This window comes from Ursus arctos, unplaced genomic scaffold (genome assembly GCF_023065955.2).
Source record: "Ursus arctos isolate Adak ecotype North America unplaced genomic scaffold, UrsArc2.0 scaffold_9, whole genome shotgun sequence".
NCBI classification, from domain to species: Eukaryota; Metazoa; Chordata; class Mammalia; order Carnivora; family Ursidae; genus Ursus; species Ursus arctos.
In genome coordinates this window covers 66734130-66747468 of record NW_026623111.1, presented here as the reverse complement: position 1 = coordinate 66747468, position 13339 = coordinate 66734130, and the positions used below count along the sequence as shown (strand labels likewise).

The following is a 13339-nucleotide window of genomic DNA, read 5'->3' as shown; positions in this document are numbered from 1 at the left end:
CACGTGTAAGGACAGCCTGGTGTCTGAATGCTGTCAAGTTCCCTAAGAACCGGGGCTCCTTCAAATTGGTGCTGGAAAGGAAATGGCCAAATGGCTAGCTCTCCAGGACAGCCTGGATCAGTAGGACACACACATGAATCACACTGTGCGTCCCTGGCTCATCCCCCCTTCCTACTCCAGTAGTACCCCTTTCTGGTCGCAGAGCTTCCTTCATGCTTTGCCAGTATTTCTTCAGCCTGAAATTCTTAACCCCATCGTCATCTAATCAAAATCCTGCAGTTTCTTTAAATTCCAGCTGCAGACTCACTGCCTACGGGAAGACTTCCTTGATTACTCTAGTCCACATTGACTTGTCGCTTCCTACATTTCTGCTGCATTTAGGATCCCATCTGAGACAATTCAGTATCCAAGCCAGATCTTACTTGTGGCCCTCTGCAGACAATTGTTCCAAAACACTGCTCCTTTTTAGTGAACCTCACTCAGACCAGGCAGAGGGCAAAGTGTTCTTCACTCTTAGCTCCTCCCATCATCACCACAACCTCATGAGGGAGCATTCTTTTATCGCATTTCCTGCGAGCAAACTGGTTTAGAGAGCCTAAGCAGCCAGCTCCAGAGGCGGAGCTGGAGACTAATCCGGGTTGTGCCTGAGCTGGGAACTGATTCTGGTTGTGTCTGACAGAGATGTCTACACCTCTATCCTCTTCCTACGCTGGCTTCCAGGATGGCCCCCACTGCTGTCCTTCTCACCATCACTTCCCAGCCCTCCCGTCTTCAGTATCCCTCTTCCTAGATAACTGTGAAACAGGACAGTTTCTACACATTCTCTATTCCCATACACCGAAAGCAAATAGTTTGGTATTGAGCAAAACCATTAGCAAAGTGCCTGGAATGAACTGGGGTCTTATAACTCTTAGGTGGTTCTCCCGTTAAGTTGCCAGTTTTCTTATCTAGGGTGTAGGGATGTCAGCAGGTTGGACCATATATTTCTGCAGGATCCAGGACCTCTCAGGATTGCCATCTGGGCCTTTCTAGGCCTGATGTAATGGGGCTTGTAAAGAAGAACAATTTTTAAGAAAGGCAGCATTTGAATGAGGAGCAGGGCAAATAAAGAAAAGACAAAGATAACACTTGTTTCAAAGCCAGAAAGTCCAACAGGCCCAAGGGCGCATGCTTGGGCTGCAGAGGATTCTTGAGATTTCACTTTTTGAAACATTCAGAACCACTTTAGCTCAGTTTTCAATTAAGAAGAAGGAAAGGAGGGGGGAAGAGATGGAGGGAGAGGAGGACGGGGGCGGGGGGAGCAGGGAGAGGAGGAAGGGAGAGGAAGGGGAGAAGGAGGAGGGAGGAGGGAGAGAAGGAGTGAGAGGAGAGGAGAGGAAAGAGAAAGAAGAGAAGAGAGAAGAGAAGAGAAGAAAAAAGAAAAGAGAAAAGAAAAGCAAAGAGAAGAAAAGAAAAAAGAAAAGAAGACAAAAATGAAAAGCCTTCCGTGGTTCGCTGAGCGCGGGCACAGGCACAGCGATATGCCAGTGTTATCCTCGCTGCAAGCTTAGTTCCCACCCCTAATTAGCAGCTGTTGTGCGGCACATTGGTTGTCCTTCGGCTCCATTCCTTTTCCTTGAAGTCTGATTTCTCTTCCTCCTTCCCATATCATTTCTAACGTATCAGCTGTTCTGATAACTGGCCACCAACTCCCTCGGACACACTCAAAGAGCCTCTACTACAGAAGAACAACCAACCGCCTTGGAGAAGCTCTGTTTTCACAGTAACAGCCCCTGAGTCTTGTTTAGCACTTCACTATTCCCTTAGCATGCCTGGATTGCAAAGCCCTTTTCAATTATTGGATAAAAAAGACAGGTAAACACACATGGCCCGTGAATGCATAATTAAAACAATGCCACAAAGAAAAAATGAGGGAGAAAATCACATTTATGCCAGCAAGTAACTCGTTAATGAACAGCCGCTGACACCGAGGTACTAAAAGACGCTATTGGTTTTCGTGCTAATGAAGGACTGAAGGATGAGCCTAAGCAGACTGCGTTTTTAAAGAGTACAGTCTGTGAAATTCATGAATTTCTCTGGTCTCCAGTCTCCATCAGTGTAGAGAGAAAGCTCTGATCAAGTTCAATAATTCAGAGCTACAGGCTTTTAAAATTTTGATTCATCCAGTGCAATCATTCCATAGATAATAAAACCAAAGCCTAGTGTATTTATTAACTGAGCAGACACTTGCTGAGCATATCCTCGATGACAGCCACTCTGCTAGGCATGAGGGACAGAATTCAAGGGCTTCAACTCTAATGGGGAAGAAACAGAATACAGGCAATATACGAAATGTGAGTCCCCAGGGCATAGGAAGAAAATGCAGGGCGCACTGACTTTTAAACCTTTAATCTCATTTCTTCCTTTGTCCTCTTTATTTCTCTTAACTCTTAGATATTTGGTCTCTGTGGGATCTAGACAGGAACCTACCCATACTCTTATTCTTACTGGTATAAGAAAGCTGTAGCACGTGGTGGTTTGGTGGCCTCAGATGAGTGGGAAGCCTGGCTTGTGCAAAGATGTGGTCCATATATACAATGCAATATTAGTCAACCATCAGAAATGATGAATACCCACCATTTGCATCCGCATGGATGGAACTGGAGGGGATTATGTTAAGTGAAATAACTCAAGCAGAGAAAGACAATTATCAAAAGGTTTCACTTATATGTGGAACATGAGGAATAGCATGGAGGATGGTAGGAGAAGGAAGGGGGAAATGAAGAGGGGGAAATCAGAGGGGAAGACAAACCATGAGAGACTATGGACTCCGGGAAACAAACTGAGGGTTTCAGAGGGGAGAGGGTGGGGGGATGGGTTAGCCCGGTGGTGGGTATTAAGGAGGGCACATGTTGTAATGAGTATTGGGTGTTATATGCAATGAATCATGGAACACTACATCAAAAACTAAGGATGTACTGTATGGTGACTAACATAACATAATAAAAAAAAAGAAAGAAAAAGAAAGGAAAGGAAAGGAAAGGAAAGAAAAGAAAAGAAAAGAAAAGAAAAGAAAAGAAAAGGAAAAAAAGAAAAGAAAAGAAAAGTGAATGTGTACCACTGCTCATCAGGGAGGAGAACGGCATCAATCACAAGTGTGGTCACATCTTAAACAAGCCCTTGTATATAAAGCCTGGCATGCATTAGTACAGGGCCAGACTCCTACTTCAGTAAACCTTAGCTGTAAATATGACAGCAGTGTTTCTCATTGCTGATGTTAAAAAACCTGGTGGGTTAGGGGTAGAGAGATATTAATAAATGAGTAGTAAGAAAAATAAACTACCCCTCTGAGAAAACGAGCTCATTAGTTCACCCATAAACAAAGTGTCATTTTCTGTCAGAAACTTAAATTTTTAAGATGCTGGCGTACACTGTGAAACGGTGAGTTTAGAAGACACTTGGAGCTTATTTGATCTTACAAGGGACGCTTCCATTTCAGAATACTTATAGCTCCCTGAACTTGTATGGACTAAACAAAACATGGGTGGTGGTTGTTGTTGTTGCTGTTTTCATGCTAGGCATACCCAACCTCCCGTTAATGGTATTCACTTCTTAAAAAGTCACATAACAGAGTTTAGCTCTGAGCAGAATCTGGAGTTCTAAATGAGCTAAGACAGAGTTTAAATAGAGAATTTCAGTTTGGTCACTAAAAGTTTTTAGATTCATCATGATTGGGGAAAAAAAAAGGTAGTATTAAAAGACGAAGCTTCTAAATAAAACTGTTGGCAAACAACTCCCGAATCATGATTTTGAGGCTGTGGGTGATGCTACGGCCTGGGGAGACAGGCTGTCTCAGAGTTCTAATTCTGGCTCCGGTGGCACCAGTGGGGATTAGTGATTTATATTAGTATCTTCAGCCTCCTTTTCATAGGCTTGCTTTTTTTATCTAGCTACAGGGGTCTAAAAGCTCCAGCCCATGAACCAAATCTGGCCTACTATCTATTTTTTGTGTTTTTAAGTGGTTGGAAAAAATCGAAGGAAAAATAGTACTTCTTGATATTTGAAAGTTATATAGAATGCAAAACTTGGGTGTCCATTAATAAAGTTCTACTGGAACACAGTCAATACCTATTTGTTTATGCTGTAATGGCAGAGTTGAGTAGTTATAATAGAGAATATATGGCCTGCAAAACCTAAAATATCGATTCTCTGGTCCTTTCCAGAAAGTGTTCGCTGACCCTATTCTGGCATATAGAATGGATCCTAGAATTAAATGGGGATGGATGAACATGGGTACCAACCCTGGGAAAGAGCACTCCCCAACAGACACTCTTCCTAAGAGTGATCCAAAGATCACACTCCAAATGGTTTCACAAATGTGCCAAATGCCTTCCGGTTGACATGGCAGTCACCAGCATTGCAAGGGATTACCCACATTTTAAAATGCCCTTTGTATCCTGTTAATAGCCTCTTTCAAATGTATATTTTAAGGCATTTTAAGTAGGAAGGGAATTTTGAAGCAAAAATCCCACTTTTTTTAAAAGAAAAGAATACATAGTAGCAAAAACATGCTGATTTTGAATGCATTTATTTAATTCATGTTCAGAATTACTTGTGTATATAGAATTATGTTTTCATACCATAAACAACTCCTACTCACATTCTCGAAATGATTTCCACACATTAACTAAGAAAAAAAATAATACAAGCTTCAAGGCTGCCTACAGACTTAGGCAGACAAAAAAAAGAGATTGTCCTAGTTGCCTTTGGGTAGCAAATATAATTGCATGGATTTTAACTTACAGCGCTAACACAAAAGAGGGGGAAAGAAGTTAGGATAAAGAGAGTGGTAAAATTAAATGCCTTAGCAGCATATTTAACTAATGATCAAGAAGATGACCAACTTTTATGCCTTTTATGCTAGAACACTATTAAAATATCTCCGTATTTTCACAGAAAATAGACATCGAATACTGGCTTACATTTTTAAATACCAGCAAATTAATATAACCAAAGACTTTATTCATCCTAGGAGGAACTGCGAATACAGACATGGATGTTATATAAACTATCATTGCTGGTGTTCAAATAATTATCTCAAAACTCAAAAACTGGTCAAGCTTTTTTTCTTTCTCAGAGACACCCAGGACTATCTCTCAGAATAATCTATTCCTCAGAGGCCTTATTCTACAGTGCAGCTGCACTGACCATCTGAATAGGTTCCAGTTTTGGTAAGTTAAAAATTATACAGTCTCCAGACCCATGAAATAGTCTACCTACGAAGAGTTCTTTTGTAAATGCATGAAACAGGTCTGGAGAGTTACACAATCATAGAACCAGGAGAAAAAAAGAACTAGAGCAGGGAGATAAAGGTAAAAACTGATTAACCATATACAATGTGATTACAAATAGTAGAAAAAAATTTTTGTCACATTTATGCATGCATGTATATGGATGAAATAGATAGAGGCCTAGGAACATAGAGATAAATAGCTAAATATGGAGAAAAATGATAGATTGATAATTAGAAAATAACAAAGTCTCTGGACCCCAAATTTAAGCTATGGATCTTAATCTAGAGTCCACAATTGGGCTTCAGGGAATCTTTGAACCCCCCCCCCCATTATTTGCAATTTTGATAGGTATTTACATTTTTCTGACAAAAAGATGCAGTTATTGATTTGTCTAAGTACCCATGCTCCCTCACTTTTCACTTAGCTCATAAAATCCCTGAAATTTACAGAAGTGATATGCAATTGTCAGAGGGTACTGGAAATAATTAGCATAGTCACAGCTAACGGCAGGATAGATGACACCTTTTCTGAAGGCCTTAATTTCATTTCCAGGCAGATGAAAATCACTTCGGATTACCCTTCAAAATTTCTCCTTTTTTTTTTTTTTTCATTTCCATAGCTGTCTCTTCATCTCTCATCCCCCTTTCTTCTGTGTTTACCTCTTTTCTTCCCCTGGAGGAGGGAAGAGGCTAAGAAAACCTCCCAGTTCTGGTTATGATTGATTTGGGCACTGGGCCGAGATGGAGCTTTGAGGGTCTGGAATATTGGTAATTGCCCTTGACAATCATAATGAGTCCTCCCCTGGATAATACCTATGCAGGTCGGTGTACTGCTTCCCAACATATGAGTAATATTAAATGTGCTTGCTGGTGGCTAGACAGTGAGTGAAAACTTGGCGAGAGTGTGGAGGGAGTTCGTGAAGAAGCTGAGACAATTTAGCAAAGTGAGTTCCATAATGAAGAATGCTGAGTCCCAGCATGTTACAGTCTTCCGTAGGAAAAAATTACAGATACACATTCCTTCTTTGGTACAGTTAATCACATATAAGTAAGGCTATTGCAGGCAAGTGAGTTTTTCTCCCCAGTTTTTCATGACAGTATAGTTGTGACCTTAGAACATACAATCAAAAGAACTATAAGTGGGTACCTTTATCTAGTCCTATTTTTATGATAGCCTTCAACATATGAATAATTGAAATAAATGAAAATGCCCACTCTCACTTCCAGTGCCAAAACTCTTAATACAAATATATCTATTTCCATTAATAATAATAAAAAACTTACGTGCTCATATTTCAGAAATCAGGCTCCAGCCTCTAATATCTCATATTTTTAAGCCAGAACGTAATATATAACTTCATTTTGATTTTCTGGAACTTAACCTTTGTAAAGGTAAATAAGTCACACATACACACACACACACACACACACACACACCACACACACACATATGCATTCACTGGTAGTGTTAGCTATTTGACCTTGATCGAATTACTTCACTGGGCCTCGGTTTCTTTATCTGGAAATGGAGGTAACAGAGCTGGCCTCCTGGAGATGTGAGAAGGATCAAATTAATTGATACATGTGGAAAGCCAGGAACATTGCTTGGCATACAGAAAGCTAGATAGAAATAAAGCTATAGCTACTATCATGGATACGGTACTGCTCTGTCTAGATCCCAGAAGCTGGTATGTTGGGTGCTGATGACTCACAGAAGCCTTCATGGAAATTGCTCTCCATTGCAACAGGAAGCTGCTTCACCTGAGTGTATCTGTCTCCCCTTCCCCCTTCAACAACTGAACCAGCTGATGCCAAGAAACAAGGTCTGGTTCCTCAGTTTAGAGCAGTTCTAAGGGGCATCGCATTTGCAATGGTGTTGTGGGCCAGCTTCTTCTGCCTGATTCTGCTTTCCTTGCTTGTCACAGATGAAATATCTCCAGAGAGCATTCCCCAATACATGGTTTAAAAAATATCTATCATCTATCTATCATCTCCAGTATAATTAACATACACTGTTATATTAATTTCAAGTATGTGACGATTCAACAATTTTATACATGACCCAGTGCTCATCAAGATAAGTGCATTCTTAACCCCCTTCACCTATTTCACCCATTCCCCCATCCACCTCCCCTCTGGCAACCACTTTCTTCTCTGTATTTAAGAGTATGGTTTTTTTGTTTGTCTCTTTTTTTCTTTGTTCATTTGTTTGGTTTCTCAAATTCCACATATGAGGGGAATCATATGGTATTTGTCTTTCTCTGACTTGTTTCACTTAGCATTATACATTCTAGATCCACCCATGTTGTTACAAATGGCTATTTCATTATTTTTTATGGCTAATATATACATATATTTGTATATATATAAAATGACACTTGGGCTGCTTCCACATCTTGGCTATTCTAAACAATGCTGCAATAAACATAGGGGTGCATATATCTTTTTCAATCCCCAATACACCTTTCAACATCACTCTCCATCGAAGTGTGCTTCTCTAGAATCCAATCTAAGAGCACAGATAAATATAGATAAAAAGTTGTCTTGCCATTATCCTGGAATTGCTATTAAGATCAAAATCTGAAGAAAAAAACTGCTAAAAACCTTCATTCTAAGTTGAAAACCACAATGGAAGTCGTACCTAACCACATCCCTGCAAGGCTTAGAGAGAATGCATTTCCAAGAAGAAATCCAAACCCCATTTCCCTGCCTCTGACTATAACAAGAGGAAGAGTAGGACAGAGAAAGTGCCTCCTGGAGAAGAATTTTCAAGATAAACCCTAGTTTTTGAAGGGGAAGAAAAGAAATTTTCTCAGCCATCAGAACAAATTGGGAAAGCACAGGAGAGTTTCTGGTAAATTCTGAAGTGTGTTATAACTGTCACACCTTCTCCAAGTTGCGGACTCACATGAAGTTTGGCAAGCCATTCAATCTGTGGGGTCTGAAGCTCATGCTTCATGGAGAAAGGGGCAAGATGACAGCGTTGAGGGAGGCTGCAATAGTCAAAGAGCCTGTATTATCCCTCCTTGGCAGACCAGGGTACATGAGTTTCCTGGTAGATGAATGAGCACAAAGAAAGCGGCTGGCCTTGAGCCCTTCTGATGGTATCCCATCTAACAGGACCATGCCTAATGTGGAAAATTCTACCATGTGAAGCTGATTTCCCATTTTAGGGATGCTGAATAATCCACAAATGTACTCTATGAGCGAGTCAACCTTGGGAAAGGGATAAACCAGTCAGTGTTGAAGGGCTAACCCCAGCAATAGCTTTTGTGTAGGCACACTTGTACCTTCTTCCATCGTTCCCTTGGTGGCATTATCAGAAAGGAGGGCAGAGAAATAGGACTGAGGACGTGAAGAATTTCCCTCCACATCAGCCACTAGCGCTACAAAGAGGTCTTTGCTGCACCAAGGGGATGTAAAGATCTTACACAGCAGGAAATAAGACTTCATCATTGCCAAGTTGGGAGAAGCTATTGCCACCAGTAAAACCATTTCACAGGATTGCGAGTCCTCTGTAACCCTGGTAAACATGTACACTTCAGTAAGTATTTATTCAGCACCTTGCATTATACTGTACCAGGTGTTAGAGACACCATGATGAGAAGGAAGAGGTGGCTCCCGCCTCTTACGGAGTACCCACTTCCTTGTCTCCTTTTGCCTGCCTGTGTCTCTGAATCACTATGTCTTCTCCTTCTGACAGACTATTCTTCAAAGAAAGTTAAGACATCATCATCCATTAATTATTCTGTTTATTCTTTTTTTAAACAGCATTAAGGAAAATTTGCCCAGAACACATTTTGAGAAGCAAAGAGACTGACTGCATTTTCTTACTTCAAGTACTATACATTAAATCCTGCCAACATTCCTTTCTCAACCACATTTCCCAAAAGCTTAGCACTTGGCCATAAAATCACTCCAGTCTAAAATTTGGCATGCCTGACAGCAAAGTCTTCAAATTTGCCAATTTGGCTAAAATCTCCATTTTGAATAACGAGTAGAGGAATAGAAAAAAGCTGGAGTGAAATACTATCAATCATGGCATTATTTAGAGACAATTCATTTCATGGAATAATAGCAGGTTTAAAAGAAATTAACCCTAAATTGTGACAGATTTGTTTTCAGGTAGATTTTTTTTACAAAACTGTAAAACCTGCTTTGAAAAATAATATACAAATTTAATTAATATACGAAGATTTGAGACTTTCAATTCTATTGAAAAATCTTTTCGTATTATTTACACATGACTATTACTTAATTTCAGAGGACATTTCAGATTAAAACAAAACGAAAATGACAAAACAAAAACTCCTTTCTACACAGGATATATATATATATATATATATATATATATATATATATATTCCACATATATATATAAATTATAAAGAATTATATACTATAATATCCTATAATATAAAGAATTATAAAGATATATAGCACATATACTGATAAACTGTGTTTATATATATAGACACACACACACACTCACACAAAAATATGTGTGCATATACAGGTACTAGAATATTTGGCAGAGCTTTTGGGAGGCTTTGGTTAGTTTTGCTGGAAATAATTACAGGCATGTGAAATTAAAGGATTTAATCCTATCCATTGATATACCTTGGGCAGTTGGGCTTGAGGTATTTGTACATAAAGACAGAATCATGTTGGATCTGTAAACATCATTCATAGGATGGATTTTCAAAAGTGGTGATTGAGAGAATTCCACAGAGAAAGCCAATATAGAATCAATATGTGTTCTAAGGATCTTCTGCCAGGCAGGATTGCAGAAGCTTCTGTCCAAGGCACTGACCACATTGCTACAGTCCTTCCTGTTTCCCACACTTTCTGGAAAATGAAAACACTCTTGCAACTTACCAGAGTCCCCACAATTGGAATAATTAGAAAACACCATCTTATCATTCTCATATGCAAAGATAAATCACGTGTAGTTAGTAATCCTAATTTTGCAAAAATTGGTTAAAAATCATGTGATACAGATCTGCACATTTTCATACAAGTACAGAAGCATTTGTCTGGAAATTCCCTCTTAATGTGAGGTGCACAGAAATAAAGCCCCCATGACCACGAATAATGGCACAAACACTGCATTCTCAAGGTTGCCATAGTGTTTTCCCAACTCCCTCTTTAAAGAATCATTCGGCACAATTCTCTTGTCACTCCTTAAAATAATTCAGAACTATAAAACCTAATTTAGAAGCTACTACATATTGTATTAATGATTCGGGAAGCATCTTTTCAAATGAGCTATGAGCATAATATGTTTATTTCTGTAATTACTGCAGCAAACCTAAATTTCCTTGAAGAAATCTTTTTTTGAAAGGACAACCTTCAGATTTCACATCGCACAGTCTGAAATGTAGGCTTTGCTCATCCAAGGCCATTATGGCATATGCCCTGCACGTGAAACACGTAACCTAGAGCAGCAATCTTAGAGGGGAAGTTTTGAGACTTCCTGGGCTTGAAGACACAGTTCTCTCTAGAACAATCTTGACAATATCCATCTATGTTATATCAGAACACCTTCACCCAAAGATGAAATCTCTGCACATTCAATAGACAGAATGGAAAAGCAGACCTTTCGTATTATTGGAGATAAGGAGTCAAAGCCATCAGTTTAATACCATGTTCACTTAAAAGCCAATAGGCACTAATGTTGCAAATAAATAGGGAAAGAAATTTCCTCTAGTGATACTTCAAAGACTTTGCAACATCTGGAATTTGGTTCTATACAGGGTATTCCACTAAAAAGTAAGTATAAAAAGATTTTAATAAGGCAAACAAGATTCAGGTTTCTGACAATGTGCTCTCCCCGGGGGAAAACAAATAACACAATGCATCTGACTAACCTTTCTGCACTTCAGCTGCATTAATTAACATTTAGTCATGGATTCCATCATGAGCCAGATGAACTCAGTGCTACAGCTGTTTCCCGTGAGGGGAGGAAAATATGCTTCCACGTTTCAGATTCCCAGCATTTATAAATCCAGGGAAAATCGTTTTATTGATGACCTTCGTGCCAGCATTATTGATATGCATTACATATTAGTCACCCAAATAAATTCACACACCCTAGACTGTGATTAAATCAGTGTCAGTATCACATGAACTGGGTTAACCAGAGCCAATGCTGTGAAAACCACATTCCTAACACTTTTTCTTACATCAAGGTTTAAGGGAGGGCTAAAGAACTGATCAAAGAAGTAGATCATGGTCTTGAAAAAGAAGTTGTTGTTGAATGTATCAAACATCTAAGAAGCGATCAGGTACTCTGAGAAAGAAGGATGCAGATGACTAGAAAAAAATGAACAGATGTTGAAGAAATTTAACTGCAGGATCTCATGGCTTGGGAGAGATATCCTCAATGCTATAAGCCAAACATGTGGAAGTGGTTGGTTGGGAGAAAAGCTGAGGTACAGAACTGCAATGCTTGGTTAGTCACTGAATGGGGATTTTCGTTTTGTTTTTTTTAGAGCAAAGGCTCCTTTAAGATGCAATTTGTGAAGAAATATGACAGTGAATCAGCTGGGCAACGCATTCCACCTGTAACACCTGCCAAATTTCCTATCACAAGAGCACTGCAAAACTCATTTTGTCTCCATAGTCCCCTATAAATGTTGTGTCATGACCTCTGGTCAACTCTGGAGTCTCATGGACAAATGGACATCCAATAGTCAAGTGGCCAAGTGTGTACTGTGTGTGTGTATGTGTGTGTGCACATGCGATCATTTGTACTGGAGTACAAACCTGTGTAAATACTAACCAAATTTCAAATTAATGTTCTTAGCTACAACTCAAAGAGAATAAAGGTTGTGTGTCTTCACTTTTACCAACATGGAATGGCAATAACTTAATCAAACCAGAAAACTATCTTACCTGGAACTACTTCAAAAAGGAATTTTCCTGGACTCTCTTCATTGCAGGGATGCTCAAGGACTTTATTTCCAGGCAGAAAAATAGTACCCTGTGAACACAAATGCCCCAAACATCAACATCATCAGAAGGCAAATACTGAATATCATCATCACCATCATCGGTGAATATCCAAGTTGTATCTGTAACCCGGTATACAGTAATACACATCAGACTCATTTATATTCCCATCTAATCAAAAGTCATGTAACAGAATCATATTCATTCAACATTTAATAAGTATTTGTTGACCACCTAATGTGTGTAAGACACTGGATTAGGTGCTGAGTTCATTTTAAGCACCGATTTATTAAATGCATTCTGTGTGCCAAAATTTTTACTGAGCATTCTATCAACATCAGATTATTTGTTAGAATAGTCTTATAAGGTAGGTATTATTTTCCCCATTTTACAGCTGTGAAAACCAAAGCAGAGATATAAATAACTTAGCCAATGTTACCAGAGCCTTCTCTTAATTATTACTTCTCTTTTCTGCTAGATTTCTCTCTTCAGTGTGTTATTCCCATTAGTACTGAGACACACTTAAAATTTTATCCTATTAAAAGATATTACTTTGACTCCCCCTCCCCCTCCAGTTATCATCATTTTTTCCCTTGCCTAGTCAAGAGCTGGGCACATTGAATCTATTTCCTTACATGGACCCACTGCAGCCTGGTTTGTGCACCACAATTCTAACTGCATGATTTTCACAAGCTGCGTGCTTGAAAATTTTCAATCTTCAATAAATTATGACTTTCCAGGAACATTCAGCACTATTAACCACTCTTTCTTGAAACACCTTCTTTCCTTGGTTTCTAAGTTTTGTACAGGTTTTTTTTTCTTAGTTTTCTGTTGAGTCTCTTTTGCTGGCTCCAAGTGTCCTTTAAATATTAAAGTGTTTCAAAGATGTATCCAATGATTCCTTCTCTTCTGACTTTATTTTCTCTCAGAGCTATCTCATTCATGCCCATGACTTCAATAACCAACTATAAACCAGTGAACATCCGATTACTATTTCTAACTCAGGGCTCCCTGAGCTTCAGACCTTTATATCCAAGAACCTATTTGAATTTCCATCTGGATATCTCAAAAGCATCTTAAACTAAATGTAGTCAATTTAAATGCAATTATTTT

General features: G+C 39.1%; 1 protein-coding gene across 2 annotated transcripts in view; it reads right to left on the bottom strand.

The window, feature by feature from the left end:
* Positions 1-13339, bottom strand: part of ARHGAP24 (Rho GTPase activating protein 24) — a 484560-nt gene that overhangs the window by 250891 nt on the left and 220330 nt on the right. For both annotated transcript variants that reach the window (XM_044388111.3, XM_026509803.4), the window contains exon 3: positions 12170-12257. In XM_044388111.3, the coding sequence (XP_044244046.2) occupies positions 12170-12257 (88 nt within the window). The remainder of the gene's footprint in view (positions 1-12169; positions 12258-13339) is intronic.